We start from the raw sequence: 23,327 nt of genomic DNA, 5'->3' as shown, positions 1-23,327 counted from the left end.
ACACTAAACGAGCATGCACCTTGACAATCTCAAAAGTCTTACTTGCTTTGTTACAAAAATTTGCTCGAAATATCCAGCTTTCCGTTTGTGAATATTTAGTGACTCTCTGCTGTGAGTTTGACCCGCAATCACACAACATCCCTACCAAAATGCGTAGTCAGCGAATGATGCTTATTCAAGCAATCAATGAGATTGATATCGTTTTTGATGCAAAATAATCTAGCAGGCATACGGGGTCAATCTTGACTTCATATCGTTACTGCATCATTAAAATCAAATCCTTGCGATTGAGGTGTTGGCTACTGCTGTATAACTTGTTAATGGGGTAGTATCGGCAGCAAGTATAGAAACCCGTTTACACGCTGCTCAATATCAATGTAGCGATACTCAGACGCCGAATACATTGTCCGGTCTGGCCTAGACCCTTAAGTCGTAAGCTTATATTCCCTGATAAGTCCTCGTCGAAATTGTACGCAAAGCGACAGAAGATATTGATTTATAGGAGTATCATATCCTTCGATTGCCTCAGTTGATACATCTAGCGACGTTTAAAACGCCAACATGTAGGCCTACTTCGGCATTGTGGCATGATGTGGCCCGAGTCGTCGCTAGGTAGCATGTACAGAAGCTATCACTTCATTGAAAGATAGGGTTGGAATTAGCAATATGACGTAACGTGACGTCATGAGGTTCACGTTCGTGTTCACACAGAACCTTTCAAAAAGGTTCGCGTTCACACGAATCTGAACCTTTCAGAGGTTCACACCATCCCTACTAATGAATATACGCACTTTGCCCAGGAATTACTTTCTCTTCGGAGGCATACGCACAAACCCACTTTCCTATTTCGCGATCGCGCTCCAATTAAAAATACTATCAAGAAACTAACTCAAGAATTATTTTGTAAACGAATTTGCGCGCAAATACAACTTAATTGAGAGAAGTAGAACGTGAACTCGTTCGTCTGGTCAAGAGAGGAGATGGTGTTTCTCGGCGCAAGCCTGTCGAAATCGACGCCGTCAACGAGGTCGCTTCGATTGTATGATTATTACTGACTAAAAATCACGGATTACACTTTATTGGGCGTTTTAAGCACTAGCTCGTCGTCGCCGAAGAAGCTGAGTATTTAATTATTCACGCGCGCATCGGCTAATGGTAAATGGTTGGCATTTACGCGATATCACGGACTCGCTAATTGACAGATTAGACGGCCGGCGTTTAAGCAATTTGCATGGGGTGGCCGCCACCCCATAATTGTGTCATGGGGTGGCTGCGCCACCCCGCCACCCCGTAACTCGACGCCTATGCACACAGGTGTGACGCTGAAAACCGTCTTGACACATCAAATATATTACGCTAAACGTACCGGAATTCCAACCCGGTCATTTGGGCTATGATGACAATCTACTGTAATATCGACTGTACTGGCATAGCTTCAATGATGGTGAAATATATCAAACTTTATAGGGAAAACGCCTCATCAATTGCACCCCACAGGGTCCTTCAAAAACTGTACACTGTATACAGACGTCAGACTGGGTCCTAATTTTTTATTCATTTTTGACCCGAAGGTCTTTCATTCAAACCTACAAGGCGCAAGTCAAAAATATCGCATCTTCATTACCGGTACCTTGAGGCAGTCATATGGATTTCCTGGTTCACCACTACACTCGCTAATACCGGTATACCGATCAAGGATCAACTAGCCATTCGGCCTCCCATAGGTGAAACTCTAGTTCTGGGTTTGGAAACAGATAAAATCTATCCCTACAGCTCAGAAAGTCTGCTAATATACGGAAAGATAGAAAATAGTGCACCTACGTCTTCAACAGGAACCAATTTACAGTCAACCAGCCGCGAGCAACAGGAGACCACGATCAGCGACAACCAAGCCAAAGCACTGAACTACATTTTAAACAACCTCCCTCGGTTGTTTACTTTTCGATCAAATTCGGCGCGAGTGAACGCTAGATCATTGACGTTTCGGTGATGGTGCTTTGGAAATATCTCCCGAACCCCTGTTTGAGCTCCAGTTTGGGTTCAAAACATGTTGGTGCATACGGCCCCATATTGCAGATGAGAGTGGAAAAGAGAGAAGTAGATGGTTCGTAGTACTGATCTGGAAACCAAAGATTGCAGACGGGTCATTATTCCCACACACCGAGCTAGTTTTGATATTGTGCATTCAATATGCTGCTTCCAAGACAATTTGGAATCAATGGTGACGCCGAGATATTTTGCTGAGTCACATATGGAGATTTGTTTATGATTGATGTTCACAGTGAAATTATGATTGGCATTATTTAAAAGGAGCATCTCGGTCTTGTCTGCATTCAAGCTTAGTTTGTTTGCTGGCAGCCATCTCGACACTTTTGGGAGTTCCCTATTTAAAGATGAATGCAAATCATCGACAGTGCTGGAGGTTATAAAGAGGTGAGTATCATCAGCAAATAGGGTTGTGCGGAATAAAGATGCATTAACAATATCATTGATATAAATGAGGAAAAAAGTCGGTACAAGAACTGAGCCCTGTGGCACTCCACAAGTTATATCTCTGGTAGCCGTTCTTAATGTCCCCAGCCAACCGCGGCAGTGCCCGAGCTATATATAAATAGATCGCTTGCTTTATTCACTGTCGTTTAAGTTTGAGGTCCCTTCTCATCTCACGGACGCTTAGGCGAGACCGCCGAAATTTACATTTTCACTGGGTCACCTATTCCAGGCTATTGAATTTGTTCAAGTCGCCAACACTGAGTTTTGCTGCAATGCGTTGGGTGAGGTTTGCAGACCTAGTGGATTTTGACCGTCATAATCGACTTGTTTTATGGGTTATCGCTTTGCTGTTTGGCTTTTTGCGGAAAACTATTTCCGCATTGCGTTATTTTCTTGCAGTGACATGCTGTCATTTAGATTTCAAACCTAAAGAACATAAAATTGTAGGCCTATGCATGATCGATTAAATAGCGGAGAAAGAAATGAAACAAGCAGATATCCGGCAAATCTTTATATGTTGGATTGTACAACAGAACCTTTCGAATATATCATAACAGAATAATTTTGAATAATTATAAATGCAGCTTTTCACTGCGACTTTTGTTGAAATTAGGGGCAACTTCTTTCTCGCGATTTTAGTGCTACAAAAACTTGCCCTACTGATGGTCGAAATACGAATTGCAACCCATTGTTGATTTGACTGAGAGAAATCAAAAGAAGTTTCACTCTCTCCCCATGTCTAGTGTACAAAATGAAGGACGTTGGTTACATCAGCTATTGGTACATGATATTGTAATCACATCGCCATTGTCGTAGAAGAGCATGAACTGAATATCGTAGGCTATTAATTTTCGTTTGGTTGATTTCCAAGGCAAGAGCATTCCCTAATGTTTCTGACGAACGCGGAACTATGTTCTTTTTTTCATTGGAGCCATTACCTCGCTGGTTTAAAAATAGGCGAACATGTTAGACTGCGAGTACAGACCTACTAGTTTCGTACGCAAGTGATGTTTGATTGTAAGTAAAGGAGGTTTTATGGAGTCTAGTTACTACCATGAATTAGAAGTTCCAGTTGCAATGAGTCACATTTATAGTTCGGCCAAATATCCGTGATATTGCTGTCGGATCAAAGGTTTTAAATAGTCCGCGACCTCGGAGCAGTAGCTGTATACAATACAATTAACTTCCCCATATTGTCAATCGCAGAGGTGAATGTGGGATGTGCTCGAACCAGATGGTATGAGTCCATACTCCATACCCGATGGCTGTAACAACGATTTTGATTCGATCCCTAATATAGCTCATACAATTATTATAGCGTTAATTAGTGATCCTCAGACGCGATTTGAAAGCGAATTATTTTCAATGGTAAAGAGTCAACCCGAAGAGACCGACCGAATTTCGATCTCGCACTCATTGGTTTTTACTATAGTCCTTAAAATAAGGAAGGACGTCCGACCTAGGCAATTTTTGAATAGGGAGGCAGGATGAAAAAATTTTAAGAACCGCTGTTCTACATCATAGTTTTCATAATAGGTATATTCAAAAGCATATTGCATTTTCCCTATATTCTCGGGTTGGATTTCTGCCATCAACTGACAGCAAATTCAAGTTTGTTATAATCACGCGAAACTGGTTTGGACTACTGACCAATGTGTCAAGCCTTCACGCGACTGAAACTACGATTCAGTGCTGATCGGTATTGTCAGCAGGAAATGCTGCCAGGCCAAACGTGTGGAGGGGACCAGCGAAAAACATCAACTTGACAACGCTGAATTCTTTAACTATTGGATCATGGACTCCAGTCATGGTCGGAAAGGAGCAATGGTTGATTGTTTTGGTTAGAAATGATCCCGAAGCGCCAGACTTCGTCTCATATCACTTTATTTTGCTTGAGAGCTTGAGAGCTCAAGGTTATAATAGCCTCTGCAATGAAAACAGTTAATTTTATTCTTGCTCGCTTACGCACTGAATCAGAGAGTTCCGTTTTCTGGCTTAAGTGTTTAAGCTGCAAATTTGGCATTTGGCAATAAATGCAATGCACGCTCCAGGAAGGGATTTAATTGCGCCACTACAGGATGACATATTCTCACAAAAAAAAACAGCAACTGCAAACTTGGTAACGCTGCTCATTAATGCTTTTGAATGCATAAAAATGTATCAAACGTCCGTATACGACTGATAATAGTAGTCCACAAATGCAGGGTAATACTGGTCTGCGGCCCGCAGTATCTTTTGCTGTTAAAATACTACCCGTTATACATGGGAAGTTGAAAATCCCCGCTTTAGAGTTAGATTTACAATATATAGAGGCCTACCAAAAATGGTAGCTGATTCAGTTAGCGACTTGTTTCCTACCACATTAGCACTCTTCACACGCATGCTAAGAAGGTAATATACATATCCCCAATTCAAGTTATAGGTATGGATGGAAAATACATAACAGATATATCAGTATGGAAATGTATTTGCTCCGCATTGCATTGTCGGCCGTCGCTACTACACGATACTACACCGTCGGCTTGCGAATTCGTTAGCGCACTGTGTAGCTAGACATTATACATGGATTAGGTTAGTTTTCTATAGTATAACCGCGCTGGGATTGTCGGACTGTTAGCTTGGAGTAGGTGAGGAAAATCCTTCAGTGCCTCACCTGGTCTTTGTTTCACTGCACTGTCATTGTACGTAACAATGTCTAATTTCACACCCCTTGGCGATTTTGAGGAAATTCTTGTTCTGACGTTATTAATCTTTAGATTTTCGGAATCAGTGCGACATTAACATTCAATTAATACCAGTTGTTACAAATTCTGAGCGGTATATGATGATTTGCGCTATCCATAGGTGAAGCTTGGCTAGTCTGAGTCTCACCTCTCCTTTCGCGCTGTATATTGTAACAATAATAAGTACATTTCGTGATTTTGCATGTTAAAATGGTTCAAAATTAGTCATTCATGAACATCGATGGAAAATACACATAATTATTGGTGTTATAATCATTGAAGATACCACGATTGTCTTTTTCTCATCCAGACGGCAGGTGAGGCACTTGCCCACACGCCACTGCATCCTAACATCCAGCACCTGGCGAGCAATGCCCTTTCAAATATCCGTCCCTGAGCCCGGTGCCACCGCTAGGGATGGGCAAAACGAATCACTGATTCGAAGTTTATTCCAAACATTCCAAACATGCCGTTTGATTCGAATAAAGTACGTCCACTCGAATGAGCAGGAAAATCAAATTACATGTATATAGCCTACGTTACGAGTTTCACTACTTGGTGTGCAAGCGTGTATCAGCAGGTCAATGCCATTATCGAGAGCCCAACGTTGTTACAGTCGCGTCGCAAAGCCAGTGTGCGTCGGGTTTAAGAACGAGGAAGTAGTGGTGAATGTTATGGAAAAACATCAAAGTCGATCGTGACTCCTTTATATTCCTGCGTGATATGCTGTAGGCTATAAAAGCGAAAGGATTTGAGTCATGTATAACAGTGGGGACACATCGGGGATGCTTGATTCATGGTGATATTAAATACCAAATTACCGGAAAATCCTGTATCAACATGACGAACAGACGTACAAGTACATTGTGTGGTATGTACCACCATTTGTTATTACAATATTATGTCACCAAATCCGCACTCATACGTCGCAGCCTGCAGAATATGCTATTGTACGAGTAACCACCGATAAAATTGCAACCTTTGCATACAGATTTAACTATGGAATTTGGTAGCAGTGTGTACGTTGACTCATCTACGACTCTCGGGTCAGGATTGGAGTTGCCTGCCCAAAACGAGAAAACTATCGACGCTCTCTCGGTGTTGCAGATAATATTCTGCACACTTGGTATCGCTGGGAACATAGTCATAATATTTGTCATCTTGGTCTTGAAGGAATTCAAGAAAACGGTCACAAATTGGTGAGTATGCTTGTTTCACCTCAAGCCATGTACTGTATGTACGCGATATGTGTGGATTGTAATCACTCCTCGATATACCAGGCCATCTCTCTTCATTGCCCATTCAATCTAAATTATAGTCTATTACTTATATATGCACAGATCATGTCCACATATTATCCAGCCATGCAATCGCGCAGACATGTCGGTGTTACAACTAGGGTTGGATTTAAAACAAATGGTTGTTTAAAACACTTTTTTTTAAACATTTTCATCAAATCATCAAATTTGCCAAATCACATTCACAAGTCTAAGACTAAGACTAAAGTGATTTTGGTTTTAAAAGCAACATTAATTCTAGCGGTGACTTGGCCGTGGTTATGTTGCCCACAGAATCAATTGTAATTATCAGCAGTGAATGCAGAGACGAGGCCGAAGTCGCCATGTTCCGTGATTCTGCAGTCTTATACTTGTGAATGTGATTTGGCCAATTTGATGATACGAATAAGATCCAGCAAGCTTATACAAACTATCCACGATAGTCGTTTGAATATGCTATATCCGGGCTTGAATGATTCTGTGCTTACTACAAACAGGTATGTGCTGCAACTATCTATAGCGGACTTGATGTTTCTGTGTTCGGTGCCAATAAAAATCAAGGAGAAATATGATGAAAAATGGTCTTGGGGAGCAACGCTGTGCAAATTCAACGAGTCAATCATTTTCATCAATTACAACACATCGATATTCTTCTTGACGGTATGTCCATTGCTTCACAGCGTTGATAGCATCATTGCGTGATTATGGTAATAACTAACTCAATAGCACATGTTATTCGGAAATATTCACACGTTCTTTCAGGTTATGAGCATAGACCGGTATCTCGTTGTTTGCCACAACTCATCCGCGATAACTCAAAAACTGCGAAAAATTTCTTCAGCTTACATTGCCACGATCATCGTGTGGGTAGTATCGCTATTATTATGCACTCCCATCTTCATGTACTCCGACGTGAAGAACTGCAAATGCCGGTGAGTGTGATGTATCTAGGGTTGTATTAAAAACAACAATTAATTTTAAAAATATGTTTAATATGTTTTTGTATTTCAGCCATGATTTCCATTGTGAGCAAACGCTAGGGTAAACGCCAGGGATTTAATTAGAAGGCGATTTCTTCAAATTAAATACATTTATTATTTCATCACAACTGAGATCTACTATCGCTACAACCTAGCCGCCGGTAGCTCACATTTACATAGCACACTTTGAATGTCGGTAACATAATTTGTAGGATTGAGCGAATACCAGCTTCTCACAATATTTACCATGCAGGTGCTTCCTGATCATGCCTTGTTTTTACGATATGTGATCATCGCCATTGTAGTGCATCCATTCGCTTCAATTTATATATATAACCTGCGTGTTACAACTACTGAACCAACGACGATGTCGAGGGTTCCAATCAATCGATATGGTATAGGCCAGTGGTTCTCAAACTGGGGGACGTGAAAACATCTGAGGGGGCCGCGAAGCTGTAGTGAACTGAAAATGTTTTTCGCGCGTCGCGCGATTTACCACCAATTCATAGTTATTGCTCTGTGTTTAGTCCTGATTTTTTAAAGATTGAAAAGTTCTTTCATCAACAGTCATAGCCTCCCCTGCCATAAAACTATCCATTTGGATTGCCAGCATTCTGGTAGCATTTTCTGATATGACGATAAGGGGGGGGGGACGCGAAATCTTTCACTATCGTATAAAGGGGGCGTGTCTAAAAAAAGTTTGAGAATCACTGGTATAGGCCTACATCGACAATATCTAGTGCACGTCGTGCGAAGGTTCATGCTATATGCCTTTTCAAAAATATTTATAATTTTATGACACGCGGCAGTTATACGAATTTTAAAAAAATGAAATCGCGTTTTTTGTAATCATGTTATCTATAAAGTGTTTTACTACACCTCATGTTGTAGGTGAGGCCATAGCTGCCTAGATATATCAATTTAAAAATATTCATGCTCATTTTGAATGCTCGACTATATCTGTACTAATACACTGAAAACGATTTCCGCTATTGACACTTCTCCGACTATAATAATGGAACAATAAGCTTCGGGTAGGAATGGTGCGAATCCATTATATTCTTTTGATCCGGTGAAAACGAAGATTTATAGCTTAGCCCGGGGGTGTCCAACGTTTTTGAAGGAAAGGCCATGTGCAAATGACTGAGCTGGTATCATGTTTCTAATTTGTTGTCTTAGAAAAAGGATATCTAGTAATTTGTAATTAAAATCCTCGCACAAAAATTGTATTCTTAGAAATGTGTAGTATCTTGTTTTACATTTATAAGAACATGAAACACCAACCGACATTTCCATGTGTCGTTTGTCACTGTTTTTCTCTGACTCTATTTTATGATATGAACGATGTGCTAAGGACCTTAACCTCCAACCTTCTCGGTTATGTTCATTCTCTGTAATAGAATCTTCCGTTACGTATAATTGCACATTCTCGGTAATCATTTTCTCGGTCGTGTCATACCTCCCGCATTCCATATTGCGCAACGATATCAGCTCATGATGAATCAACGCTGCATGACTCTGGTTCGATTTTCACAGAAATGTAAATCTATACAATGCAGTAGGGTGTCGCTATTCATGTCGCGTTAAATCAGAAGTCCAATGTGAGAATCAAAAGTACAATATGAATGTGCAACACAGTGGCACATTACATCATATTCATCGTATACATCATATGCGTTGCGTATAGGAGTCGGGCTTGTTCCATTTCTATCAGTCTGTACATTGCACCGGACTTATGACGGCAACTGCTTGTTGATTTTGTATTTGCTATACTTTACCGATTGTTGCGGTCGAACCATGCTGTGTACATGGATATCCCCTGTTGTCTTAGGTATGAATTCGTAAGGTATGAATCTCGTGAAGCGGAATGCGAAGCAATGGGATTGGGAAACGCAATGGAGACGTGTATATTCATACTAGAAAATCGTGGCATTTGCGACGATGATGGTTTACTTTCTAATCATCTCAATGGACTACAACCTTCTTCTACCAACATGTAAATATATCTGATTGTGATGTATATAGATTATAGGCACATGTTATAAATCCCACCGAAGACTTGCTTATCGTGAGAAATACGAACAACGAAGTGGAGAAAGAGTGATCCCAGAAGCGAAATTGCCAATAATGAGAAACCGTAATATAGCATAGGGGAGTGCTTTTCAACCTTTTTGAGCATTGTCCACACTCTTTTTGTAAAAAAATTCATCCGCACAAACCAACCAAAAACTGTTATACAAAAAAAGGAAAATACTTTACGATATTTGTTCAGATGCGCAACAAGTAAATAGGCTACTGGTTTAGTCCATCAAGTGTCTCATCAATTATTTTCTCTCGGTCTGATTTCAACAACAGCTCACTAAAACACGTTTCGGGGTCAAATAAGTTGCTAGGTTTTATACAAGAACGTGCGGTGTTTGGACGGCCTGGTCTTTATATGATCAACCCATCACTTCTCTCCGAAATACACCGTATTTCCTCAAGTGTAAAATGCTTGCTGGCAGAAATGGTTTTTAAAAGTATGACACAAAGGTCGCGGAGGTAGCTTATGATACCTAATGGTATGCTGCCCCAACTAATGTGTTCCATTTATTATTATCTTATTTTCTGCCTCGCGAGTAAATCAAAAGAGCAAAGAAAGCCACGATACCGGGTACACGCTGTTTTACCGCTATTCATCATCTGTGTTGAGCGTCCGTTTAGTGGGTCAGTTTTTCTCGTCTAGTCGCGAAAATTCATGATTGAATTGGTCATTGAATTTATTCTCCCTCTGCCCACGTAATCAGATTTACCGGTCGGGCTGAGTGAGGTGTGTTTGAAATGGTAGGACCCTTCAATAATAATTCAACATCTTCGGGCGTATACCCGTTCGCAGGAACGAAACAGCACTTGGCCAGGCCCCCAATAAAACTTGGGTCTTTGGCTCCCATAGGGTGATAAAACGCCCCCCCCCCATCACGTTGTTCGATTTTGTTACGAAATAAGTGCCACAGTTTAGTGAGTCAGCGTGAAGCGCGAAAATTTTCGACAATTCATGATAAAATCGGTCAATAATATTGGGAATCGCATATATATTGCTCTCAATTTCTCTGTTCACGTTATCAGATTTACCGGTAGAGCTGAATGAGGTGGCTTGGAAACTGTAGGGCCCGTAAATAATAATTAAACATATTCGGGCGGGCGGACCCGTTGGATGACTTTGTTACATGATGTCATTTCGTGATCTCCTGTCTTTTACATCAAAAAATACAGAATCGCCCAAATGTACTAAACTAAAAGACGCACACGATTTCAAATTGGTATTTCTTCACTGGCATATAATTTTTCCCCGCGGAATGGTATTTGTCTTCTGAGGCTCAGATTGCCAAGACAGGAACATTCGGCGCCAGTCATTTAGGCGCCTATGGACAATTAAACCTATATGTATTTTGCATATATAACAAAGTTTTCGGTCAACGTAAGAGGGCATGCAGTCTTTTTTGGCCCAAGTTTTCTCGCTGCCGATCGTTCTGGCACACTTCTTGGAGTCTCATGTTACATGTCCTAAAACCTTAAATGTCTCGCCGACATGTCCATTTCGATAAATCTTGCGTATTTTGTCTTGGGGAAGAGTAGGTTACCAAATAAATAATTAGGAAACTTGGCAACTTTAAATCGCGTGCAGCGCAAAAAATATTTGAAAAAGTTGCATAAATTTCTGAAAAATACTCTATAATTTATGCTAATCGGTGAAATAATTTTGGGCCCCCTTCGAGCTCGCCCCCCCCAATTGGGGGGTTTGGGGTGCGTCAGTTACGGTCACGAGACCCTATACACGATTTCGAATCGAGGTGAATTATATTTCTCAGCACGTCGCATTAGTACTACCTTCCACTGAGATTGCAAGGACGGCACTATTCGGTACCGATTGTCGACCATTTCGACAACGGAGCATGTAATTATCGAAAGTATTGGTTACCAATGACGGTCATTTTCGGCCAAAGCTTTGTCTCCGCTGATCTTTTAGACGCTGTTTACCAGAGAAACCAGTCAGACAAATCTTATCATTAATACAAACCAATTTGTGTAATATAAATGTCATGATAAATCCGTATTTCTGTGTGTCTTGGGTATTGGGTATAGTACTCAAGACAGAGACCGTGGATATGTAAAAACTAACCACATGCAATCGCGAGAAGCCCGAATAAATTTTTTAAAAGAAATTTAACAAATATTACATGCATATTTTTAGATCGCTTTGATGCCGTGGCGACCGAAAATTATACCCTTTGCGACCCATACTTTAAGAACCCTTATAGGGGGAAATTTGAGTTACAGTAACTTGCACATGTGAGTCTGTAGGTCTTTACTATATCCGTGCATCGTGCTAATCGATGTTCAGAGCAAGAACGCAGAGAGTCAATTTGACATAGTTTTTCCCGCGTGTCGCGGGCTCAGGAGTGCTGATCCACTGTATGCCTCCCACTACACTCGCTTTCCAACCAGACTTTTGATTACGGAATAATTAGAGTGCGCAAATATTAGTTCACCACGGCTGGTGCGAGACAAAGTTATTGTTGAAGTTAGGATTAGTGACAAAACAAATTTTCACAGTTGCGTCGCAACGACAAAAATTAGGGAGACCCTGCGCTCGAATTACCTTTCGATTTTTTTGAATTATTCAACGTCGGAAAAAGTAACAATTATTTACGATTTTATCCGCACCCAGCTGGATTTTCATCCGCACTACAATATTTAACATCCGCAAAAGTGCGTACCATCCAAAAGGTTGAAAAGCACTTGAATAAGAGTACCTCAACGCTAACCCACGCAACAGCCCTTACTGTAACCCCAACCCCAACCCTAACCTTAGCGTAATCCTAAATCGAACCCTACTCTAACCCTAATTTCAACCTATGCCCAATTGTCGCGTGACCAAGTTTTTCATTGTGTCACTTGCTCTTTGCTCATATGTCCACGAACCAGACGTACGTGTATATTGGATTCAATCTTTCGTCATCACTTTGTGATCGGTAAAGCTGTGTATTTCCATTTATGCATTCACCATCGTGGCCGCAAGTCATTTTGAATCAATGTGACTTTTGACTTCAAAGCTTTTCAAGTCGTTCAAAGCATGGTTAAGTTACACACAAACGATACGAACAAATGAGTCAATTACTGTATGCCTGGAGTGATATCTTTACATCAATCAAGGCGGCTAACGACACGTCGAAGCTGTGTTGTCTGTGATATGGCGGCTACTAAAATTAACCATAGCGAAAACGTAGATGGAAATCACATCCACCTTATAAGTCGATTTTTTGACATTTCAAAATAAGTCAAAATTTTGTCAAAATTGCAGCGTTAGGTCAAAGAATTGTCAAAATTGTTTACAACGTCAAATTGGTTTTGCAACCTGCATTTGGTTTGCATCGTAGATGTTTGCACTGTCTGTGAACTAATCATTTGACATTTCACATCTTTATAGGCTTGCCGTTGTAGACGGACATTGTCTGCTTATTGTGAATCATAAACGGTCAAATGAAAATATTTTGACATATGGTGTTGTGCTAAACGTACCGCAATATCCTAACATGCATCAAGATTGCGTTGGCTTTGGTTCTTATATCAAGAAGCGTATGCTGACAAATTATGATGTTGTAGACAACATTGTCAGAATGAAACAACACGGTGTGTCACCAGTAGTATACTCACAACTTCAGTGTTGCTAGCCAATAACGTACTTCTCCATTCCTGGTAAGCTACTTAGTACACTTTCTACCCGAGAATGTAGGAAGCTATCTTTTGTTGTACTACACTTTTTTTCAATTATTTCCACCATAATGCGTGATGTATCTACTGGAATTCTTCAAATAAATGATTTTTCCGGTAAAAATTTGTCAGATTTTTAGTCAAAAAAGTCTTTTTATGCCAAACTACTTCGTAATGACAGACAGTTCCAACCAGAAATTAAGATAAGTACAATTCTAATATTATGTGCGAAAACACCTAATTTACATACATGAGGTCAAAATTGGGTCAAAGTTAAGTTTGTTTAGGTCAAAAAATGTCAACATTTTGATTTTGTAGGTCAAATTATTCCGTTTTTAGGTAAAAAATCACCCTAATGATTAGTAATGATGATGTGGTCACTTCTCAATGCGACTGCTGAGGGGTTTATCGGAATACCTCGCAAGTTACATAATGTATGCTTTGACAATTGACGTGAACATTTGACTCAAATTCAAAATCTAACGGTTCCGATTTTATTCGGCAAATTTTTGTGCCCCATGATTCAGCTTATTTTCCGATTCCTATCGCCCATTAAAACACAAGCTGTTCGTCTTGAACAGATCAATATCACTACACGAACAGAATATAACGGGAGGTGATTTTGATATTTACGAAGACTATAATGGGTTAGTACAAGATGGAAGACGATGAATCGTACGCAGCAAAGCGTTGAAGTCGTCCGATTGAATCGTCCTCCGGGATCGCATACGTGAAATATAGTATCTCCAGTCTGTGTAACGGCTAAGTATAGCAAAACCGCCGTTTCAACACTGCGAGTCGCAGTTTAATTGACACAAACACACAGACTAGCGCATTCTTGTGTTAACAGGTCGGATGCATTTTATTATTCTGGGTATGAAGGTGGCAGCGCAATGGGAATGTAAGTCAGCCTGGCAAATGGTAATCGATGTCGTGATGTCGGGAAACCCGCACTGTAAATGCGTGTCCGCGTATGTATTCCTAGTCTATTTTTCATTTCACAGAGGCCCAAGCCAAAATACCACTGGTGGTGCATCGATATGTTCACATGAGAGCAGTAGCACGGCGTGGCATGCTTTCGTGAAAGTCAACTTCTTCGTTTTGTTTGTCATACCTTTCATCGTAAGTGTACTATATATTTTCAACCTACACTACTGCGGTCGACATTGATAATGATAAAAGAATTATGCTACGTTGTCGCGCAAAGCAGGCTCTTCAGCATTTGGCAGTCCTCGATCTATTTCCTGAATGTAGAAAATAGTGCGATATGTGCGATCAATCTGACTTAGACCAAGGCTGTGAATTTTTTCGCAATCTTCAACCTAAGGACTATGAAGAAGCTCATCACTTCTGCTCTGCCCTAATTATGGCTTTATTTATGTCAAATTCAGTTATACTTATACTTCACGCAGAAGACAATATGTTGGTTTTGATATCAGCGTGTACCTGTACACAAAGGTGGTGTGAACACTCGAAAAATCACGTGACCGTCACGCCTATAGATGACTTTGCTAACTATGTTATAGTCAACCCGCCTGTTGCAGTAATTAAACGCAAGGTCTGTCTGATGCTGTCATCTAACACTGTACCAAGAGTGATAATTCCGTTATCGAAGTCGAGAATCTGGTAGATCAGCGCTCACAGATATATTGCCGAGTTCGAAAACGGGATTACCAAGCTAATCGTAATCATCACGAAACTTACTGCGATGTTAGATAACACAACCAAGATATACCATACTGAATTTCGTCGGCCATCTCGGTGTGGAATACTTTCAAAATCAACATATATACAAATATCGACTATTGCGAAAAGTTCTTTATGCGGTAGGCTTAATGCCATATCGGCCCACACCCTAGCATACTCCACTTCGATAATGTAGTTACCACTGTAATTATTGAGTCACAGCCCTATAACTTGGTACAGTGTTAAATGCCATCATGAATATATGTATAGTATGAAATTTTTGCTATCCATCGCAGTATACAACACAATCAGAGTCCCCACATACCAATACTGTCATTCGCAAAAAATCTGTCATGCTATAGACTGAATGCCAGATGAATGCATCTTACACGGAACAAATTCTAAAGGCTGCAACTTGGTGATAAGGAAGTTAGTATAGTAATTTCGTTAGCAAATCAAGTATATCAGGGTACGCGCTGATCTGGCATCCAGCCCACCGCATGCCAGATTTTTCACAAAAGCTGGAATTGGAATATGTAGATTTTGGATAATGTATTTTTACCGTGATGGATAACAAAATTTCGTAATATTTGATGAAGGCATCCAACACCATACCGACTTTCAAGGCTGTGATTTAATGATTTCGGTAGCAATGTCGTTATCATGTCGAGATGTCAGAAAGCACGCTGATCTGGCATTCTACCTACCACCAGCAGATGTTTCGCAAAAGTTGATATTGGTATGTGAATTTTGAATGTGTTCCATACCAAGATGGATGACGAAATTTGGTACGGCATATCTTGATTGTGTTATCTAACTTTGCGGTAAGTTTCAGGATTGCTACTCAATGATTAGCTGGGTTTGTTTGTTTTTGATATTCATGGTACTTCGACTACATCGATCATTTTACACCAGGCCGATATTTTTTATTCTTGATTCCGTAAATGGCACGGCCCAATTCTAGGCTTTCCATACGACACCGCTGACGCGGATCACTCGGCGAGGAGCATCCCAGAAATTCTCCCACACTTATACTCGACTTCGATAGCGGAATTATTACTCTAATCATTGAGTCACAGTGTTGAGACTTGGTACTGTGTTGGATGAGAACATCAAAATATACCATACTAAATCCTGTCGCCCATCTCGATATGGAACACAGTCAAAATCAACAAAGACCAATACCAACTTTGCCCTTAATTACTGCTGCAGACGAATCGACAACAACAAATTGATCAAAGTCATCTGGGTGTGAGGGTCACGAGATTTTTCGAGTGTCCACACCACCTTTGAGTACACGCTGGTGATATCGCCCGTGGTACCAATTGTAACCTATGAGAACCACATTGTGATCTGCCGAAAGGCTCTTGCGATCTACTGGTAAATTATGTAATTCTGCCTGTAAATTCCGTAATAATCACCCCGGCACTAAGAGAATAGACTTCCTGGTCTTCTGCTCGGGACGGCGGTATTGTAGGATATGAGTGTTGTTATATTAGGGTAACCGTATGTCCTCTTTTAGGAGGATTTGTCCTCCGTTATCAGGAAATCGTAAATATCCTCCGAGGACACCTAAATGTCCTTCTTTTTGAGAATTCATCCTCCATTATAGCTTTGACAGCCAGGCCAAGGGACAGGTTCAACTACCAAACGCCATAAATGACGCAAAATGTGGAATACGAATGGTCGGGTGGGTCTATTGGGAGTAGGACTCGAAAAATGACTTATTTTAGTCAACACTACATGGTTGCTTGTAAAAAATCGATAATCCGCAGCAGGTCTGGTTATCTGATTTTTGTAATTTGTAAAAAGTGTGCTCGTAGCGGATCCCAAAATAGGGTAACCCTGTTTTATGTCAGGATTACCATATTTTGGAATCGGGAAAGGAGGACACTTCTACCAAATCTAAAAGTTAGTTGACGGAAATTGAAGACATAAGATTTTGTAATATTTACCGAATATCTTGTTGTGGTGACTAAAAGAGAAAAAAGGTCAACACTTTCATTTGACTCGCTCGAACGTCCGCATCACCTATTTCACGCCATGCCGATTTTTACTTGACTCTGTCCAGTATCCTAGATCTGTAAAGGGCTGAAGGGGGACGAAATGCCAAAAAAGAGACCATCTAGGCGTCATCAGAGGACATTTTTTATTTCCTTAAAAAGGAATTCCCCAAAAAGAGGACGTATGATAACCTTATTTTATGTAGGCTACTTTGGAAATATTAGAAAATAAAATTAGTTTTTAGGCAGATAAGTCGCATGTCTTCACCATGGAGTTGTCAACTATAGTCTCTACCATTACTCCAGTCAAAATAAGATAGTCCATATCTTTGCATCACAAGGTGTATTTGATTTTCGTGAGGACAGATATCAACTATACTTGAATCGCTGAAGTGTGAAGTAAGAGCTTCCATACGTAGGTGATTTTACAAAGTAGTCCAGGTACTTTGGCTGTAAAGGGGGACGAAATGCCAAAAAAGAGACCATCTAGGCGTCATCAGAGGACAATTTTTATTTCCTTAAAAAGGAATTCCCCAAAAAGAGGACGTATGATAACCTTATTTTATGTAGGCTACTTTGGAAATATTAGAAAATAAAAATAGTTTTTAGGCAGATAAGTCGCATGTCTTCACCATGGAGTTGTCAACTATAGTCTCTACCATTACTCCAGAGAGAGAGAGAGAGAGTCTTTATTTTCATCGAACCAAAATACATAACAAACAGCAGTGATGGTGGTACAGAAAATATGCGTGCACAGTATTCGGTATTAGATAGGAATGATCGATAAGACCGTGAAGGTCATCTAGTCTGATCACACCAGCATCAAACAGGTACACTTGACTCAGAACAGTCTGGCTGTGAAAAAATGTTTAGTTAGGAAAGGAAAATATAAAAAAAATTAAACAATGGTAGCAAATGATCAATGAAGCAATGTCTGGGCGAGATAGGGCAACAGTGTTAGTGTAACGACAAGAGGTGATCAAGTAGGGCTTTTTTGAATCTATTATAAGGCAATTCACGGATATGTGATGGTAATGCATTCCAGATGATAGGTCCCGAGTAGTCGATAGATCTCTTAGTTAGGTTGCTATTGGGTTGGGGTAAGTAGACGTTTCCTTTAGACGAAGATCTCGTGTAATGGGAATGGACATGTTTAGCAGGTATGAAAAAGTCATCAAACACAGGAGGGAGACTATTGGAAAAATATTTGTGAACAACTTTTGATACTTCGAAGCGATACAGTTCATCAACTCGCAAAATTCGATGCTTACGGTAGTAAGGCGATAAATTGGTACGTAAAGGTACAGATGAGATCAGCCGTATCGCACGGTTTTGCGTCAAAATAAGATAGTCCATATCTTTGCATCACAAGGTGTATTTGATTTTCGTGAGGACAGATATCAACTATACTTGAATCGCTGAAGTGTGAAGTAAGAGCTTCCATACGTAGGTGATTTTACAAAGTAGTCCAGGTACGATGGTCCGTATGCCGTAAATCTGGTAAACTCGGTGTGAAAGTATAGCTTGGAACTATAACCGCCATCATTTCGGCGACTCATGCTCATATTTCTCATATACTCAGTTCACCGCGAAAATGACTAACTTCGTAACTAGCCACAAGTTATCAACAAACAAATTCCATGATAGGTCATGTTAACGTGCTACTCCTTCATCCTGAAAATGATGGTCGCGAGCTCTTCGCGGAAAACAAGAATGTCAATGAAGTCCGGAGAACGTCCAAAGCGAGAATCGAGAAAACTTAGCAAGGCCGACAAAACTTACAGAAGGGCCACCAAGCTCTGCGTCGCGTACGTCACAATATTCGCAGTGTGCTGGTTGCCGTTTCATTCGCTTAACATGGCGAAGCTATCTGGGATTCAGCAGTCGGTGAGATTTAACAGAGCCAATATCGTTCGCACCATTGCCATATTAAGTCGGATCCTTGCTTTTAGGAGGAGTTTTGCAGCACGATCACGTCGGTGTTTTCCCTTTTGGTCGTGGTAAATTCCATCATAAACCCGTGCCTTTATAACATCGTCGGGAAGAAATTTTCAAAGCGACTGAGGTAACGGGTTTAATTCGTCGTTGTGATCGTTATCACTTTCGAATCGATTTCGCGATATGCTTATGCATATTTGCCTGCGATAAAGAAATGTCTCATGTCAGGAACATTGCGAGTCAAACGATATTACACGCGGTGAGCAATATGAGAAAGTAATGCGGATATCGATAGATAACATGCTGTGGCGTAGTGAGTGTTATAGTTCGAAACCGCATAACATAGAACAGAACTTTTGATATTGCAAGTATTTGGGCGGATGACACATGCGGTCCAAATATCGTTTAGTTAGCTCAAACATTCAATAGGCTATGACGCGTATCAGATGTGAGCGGTTTGTTGAGGAAGTAACTGGACGTTACTATCCATTATGCGATTCTTTTTTCAACTGGCTTTCGCCAACGATATCTAAGCTATTCATGATACCATTACTCAGTTGCTAATGATGCATCAATTTAACAATTCAGTGTTTTAGGACGAAGACTATAAATATCTTGATAAAATCTGCATGTTTTGAATATCTTGACGACATTACATTGCAGAATTATACGATGGTAGTTGCGGCCAATCCTTTTCTACCAGCTTTATATTGTCTTAGATGTCCATCGAATCCTGTTATATTCGAATCTCCAAGTTGGTATTGGTATTGTTGGTATTGTCGCCCCTTATTTCTCGAAATCGCCCACTGGGGGGCGATGTCGCTCACGTTGGAAACCACTGGTCTAGTCTAGACTTCAATAATTAATTAATAATATGTATTTTGTAACGGATGGTAATTCTAGACCGTGACGCACCACGCCTTTAGAGGTGGTGAGCACCAGTGGCTTAGAAGCATATGCTGCCACCCATAGCTTTCGTTGAAAATCCCGTCCTACGTAGACTGCAGCAAATTTTGAAATAGTTTCATGTTCGAGCAATCTTTTCAGTAAAAACATGATTACAATGTGTCGCGTCTCACAAGTTCTATATTGCTTGAGAAAGAATCCTCACTCTATCAGCGTTAAGACCAAACATAAAAGACAAAAAATGGAGAAAAAATGTCCTAGGCAAATACATCATCAACAGCCGCCTCAAAATTGAACTTTTCGAGCTTTCTCCGGAATAAAAGCAGCGGTAGCATATTCAAAACCAAGGTTTTGAGCGAATTCTCTTTCTATTGAAAGAATCGATAAACGTGATAGCCGATCATCATTCATGGTACAACGTAAATATACGACTCATTCATTTAAAGCTTTGGGAAACTCCTCTCACAGCTCGCAATTGAAACACAAACGGTAAGATAAAGATTCATACACAAGACTAAATATTGACCAAATCGTAGGTCGTAACAAATTAACTCGTGATTAGCCATCTTTTCGTGCTGTACGCACTGTGTAGCCTCATTATGCCGTCCCTTGCAGCCTGCCTCCCCTGGCCAGAGCCAGAACCGCCAAGTGGCTGCTACGCCCTGTGATGAGCACCAGTAGGCTATACATTACAATACCAATAATAATATTATGATGTCCGGCAATGCGTTCGATCGACGTATGAATATACTATACATTATATAGACACGGACCCGTTTGAAAAATAGATCAATCTCATGAACCCCAAACGTTTGAAGAACTATATTTTACAACTTCGCACTTATAACCTGTTCAGAAGACATCGATATATCGACTAATTGCTAGCAAATGACGCGTCAAAAACACGGATGCATCTATACACGAGTAAAATATAGCTTTGTACTATCAGCGAATACTTTAACGAAACAAATTTATTGTTAAGGCCATAAACAGAACTGCGATAGATCCAGATACGAGCTACATTCATATATTACGATTTAATTCCTAACGGTTGTTGGCCATGATAGTAAGAGCTCAAGTTATATTCTCAACCGACACATTGGACCTGCCGCTAAGAAGCACTTGACAGAGTGCAATGTTCCCAATAAAGTATTGTTTTAGGGATGCCATGAGATCAGTTACGGGCACAATCACAAGTCAAGTGGATGCGATTACGTCGACTTCGGGACTGCAGGTCCGGTATCGAAAAAGGAAGACTTACAAATCCGGATCGAACAGCAGCAGCATGACTGGAACAACGAAAATCTCCATTGGGTGCGTATGAAGTCGGGATGATGATTCTCTATCTATTGTGTGACTTGAAGCATTTCTAGTTAGCAAACACGGTTGACAGAGTTAAAACTGAGCAACCAAATGTATATGTGCTACAGTGAAACCCGACCCGGTTGTTGGATAGTAGAATTTTGCACTATATTAATCCCGCATGATACATCGAAGATATAGGCTATAACTGTGCGAAAGCCATGCATATTATGCATTGGAATCGACAATGGAAGGTTTGATAAGTTCGAGTGGGGTGATTCGTGGCTGCCGCATATTCGCTTTGGCCAAAATTATGCAATAGGTTGCTGTGACTCACACTGAGAGGTTGTCTAGCTCAGTGGCTCGCAACCGCCGATCCGTGGCAAGTTCCCTGCCGGTAGGCCAATAGGATTAAAATTTTATGTCTCAATTACACAATGAAAGAAGTTGAATGCTTGTAGATGAATTAGAGAAATAAAATATCAAATTTTCGATTGATCTAGAAGTTTGGAATGCATTTTTTCTGCATGGTGTACTAACAGAGACTTCATTGTGTAATTTGGGCGTACATCACAATGGTGAGCGTGTTGTACGAAACTGTTTAATTTTGAAGTAGCAACTGGTTTCGGGTAAGTTATATGTGAAAACTGCAGAGACAACCTCTAGCTATGTATAATGTATGTGTAAGTGGGGATTTTCGACAATTGCACCAAGTGAGAGTTAGTATAGTATAGGGTTACTATATTTTGAAATCCGTAGACGAGGACTGCTGATTCTCATTTTTGTACTAGAATCCTTGTCGTGTCGACTAAAAAAGGGCATGTCTCTGACTTAACTCCCGATTTAGCCTACCTACTTTCTACCTATACTAATGTGGTGTTGACTAAATATGTTGCCTATATATCTATGGAGATGCTCAGCTCACTAGGAAAAGGTTCTTGCATAGGCCTAAACAAGACTCTGTTGCAAATGTTACCGTAGGCTCAACATTTCAACGTATCACGATAGGGTGCCTTAACCATTTTATTTGTACTCGTCACACTCAGCGACAGTCAAGTCGATTCAGTGTCTTTCACACGCCTATTGATTTTCACCAATAACATTTTTCTGAATAAATTCAGCTATAGTGTCGCCATACGACCTGTTTTGTAGAGTTTCGATATCGCCTGGAAAACATGTAGCGCGACCTAGCGATTAAATGAACTATCGTGTTTTCAATATCCTGTGACTATCGTGAATCAGCAACCACGCATTAGGAGGCGCTCCTCTCATGTGCTCAGTTTGCTGATAATCATTCTGTTTATGTACAGGAAATCTGAAGTGGTGTCGGGCGATCAAAGTAGTGGATAGCGGGTGCGACGAATGTGCAACGATGCTTGTACGAATTACTACGAAATCGCACTACGGCGTCAATATGCCTCATTGATATGATTGTCTTCTTTATTGGCACTTCAGCCTTGTGGATTTTTACGTGTCACGTATATCATTTATTCACTTTCGATTGCTTCAGGCATTTCGTGGTCTTCAATGAGAGTGTGAAACTGTTCATAATCGAACTACTACGTAGTTTCCCCCTCCCACAGCATTAAGCATAACGTGTCATTGTTATAATGTAAGGGTGAACTAAAGGGACTACCAGTCAGAACATTGCAATAGAGCATTAACTTTAATGTATATCAGGCTAACTTGGATTATCTTAAATCAGTAGTTCTTAACCTAAGCGCCAGCGCTCCAGTCTCTAAGAGCGATTTTGATTTTGACGCATCCAAAAAAACAAATACCACATTTTCAGATGTACTCGTGGCCCAAAGCAATAAAATACAACTTCACCTTATCACCACCCTTGATGTTTATCCAGAATATATGACATACAATTATTACATCGTTAATTAGTCGAGCGTTCGTCGGGTACGTGGGGTTCAAGCTCAAAATGCCAATAGTCGACTACAATTCTGAAAAAACCAATCCGTTTTCCACCACTACCCCATCGCTTTTACTACAAACCAGACCATTAACACTTCCGTAAACTGGCGCTGCAGGGAAAAGCGTAAGAACCACTGTTTGACCAACTTATCAGGACATTCTCCATTTTCAATGCATCGCTACCGCGCAAGACGTCTCTGTGTACAGACTGCACTATACAGTAAAGCCCTCAAGCAGTTGTTCACAAACTTTTTAGAGCGAGAAAATCAAGGGTTCAATAATACTTCGCGACCCACCCAAACCTTACACATCGAAATAAAATGCATTCCTAATGCTGTTATGCTA

General features: G+C 40.5%; 1 protein-coding gene across 4 annotated transcripts; it reads left to right on the top strand.

Moving 5' to 3' along the window:
* On the top strand, window positions 1-23,327 carry LOC145441086 (somatostatin receptor type 2-like). 4 transcript variants are annotated; one of them, XM_080318874.1, is made up of 12 exons: window positions 1-2,433; window positions 6,208-6,415; window positions 6,991-7,153; window positions 7,256-7,425; window positions 9,305-9,469; window positions 13,806-13,871; window positions 14,075-14,125; window positions 14,229-14,346; window positions 18,561-18,800; window positions 18,866-18,978; window positions 20,919-21,071; window positions 22,370-23,327. In XM_080318874.1, the coding sequence occupies exons 2-12, from the start codon at window positions 6,216-6,218 to the stop codon at window positions 22,407-22,409; spliced, it is 1,479 nt and encodes a 492-aa protein (XP_080175000.1). In that variant the 5' UTR covers window positions 1-2,433; window positions 6,208-6,215; the 3' UTR covers window positions 22,410-23,327. The 4 variants fall into 4 exon arrangements, with proteins under 4 accessions (XP_080175000.1, XP_080174999.1, XP_080175001.1 ...); XM_080318873.1 differs by lacking the exon at window positions 1-2,433 and adding an exon at window positions 5,563-6,087; XM_080318875.1 differs by lacking the exons at window positions 1-2,433; window positions 13,806-13,871 and adding an exon at window positions 5,564-6,087.

This window comes from Botryllus schlosseri, chromosome 6 (assembly GCF_051294905.1).
Source record: "Botryllus schlosseri isolate E-star chromosome 6, Bs_hap1, whole genome shotgun sequence".
Classification (NCBI taxonomy): Eukaryota; Metazoa; Chordata; class Ascidiacea; order Stolidobranchia; family Styelidae; genus Botryllus; species Botryllus schlosseri.
Note: the sequence above shows the minus strand (reverse complement) of the source record. Positions and strands in the feature narration are given on the sequence as shown.

Coding starts and splice junctions, on each gene's coding strand:
- LOC145441086 (XM_080318873.1), top strand. CDS start 6,057: ATGACGAACAGACGTACAAGTACATTGTGTG. Junction 7,426..9,304: donor GTGAAGAACTGCAAATGCCG/GTGAGTGTGATG, acceptor CTGTTGTCTTAG/GTATGAATTCGTAAGGTATG. Junction 9,470..13,805: donor CAACCTTCTTCTACCAACAT/GTAAATATATCT, acceptor CGTCTTGAACAG/ATCAATATCACTACACGAAC.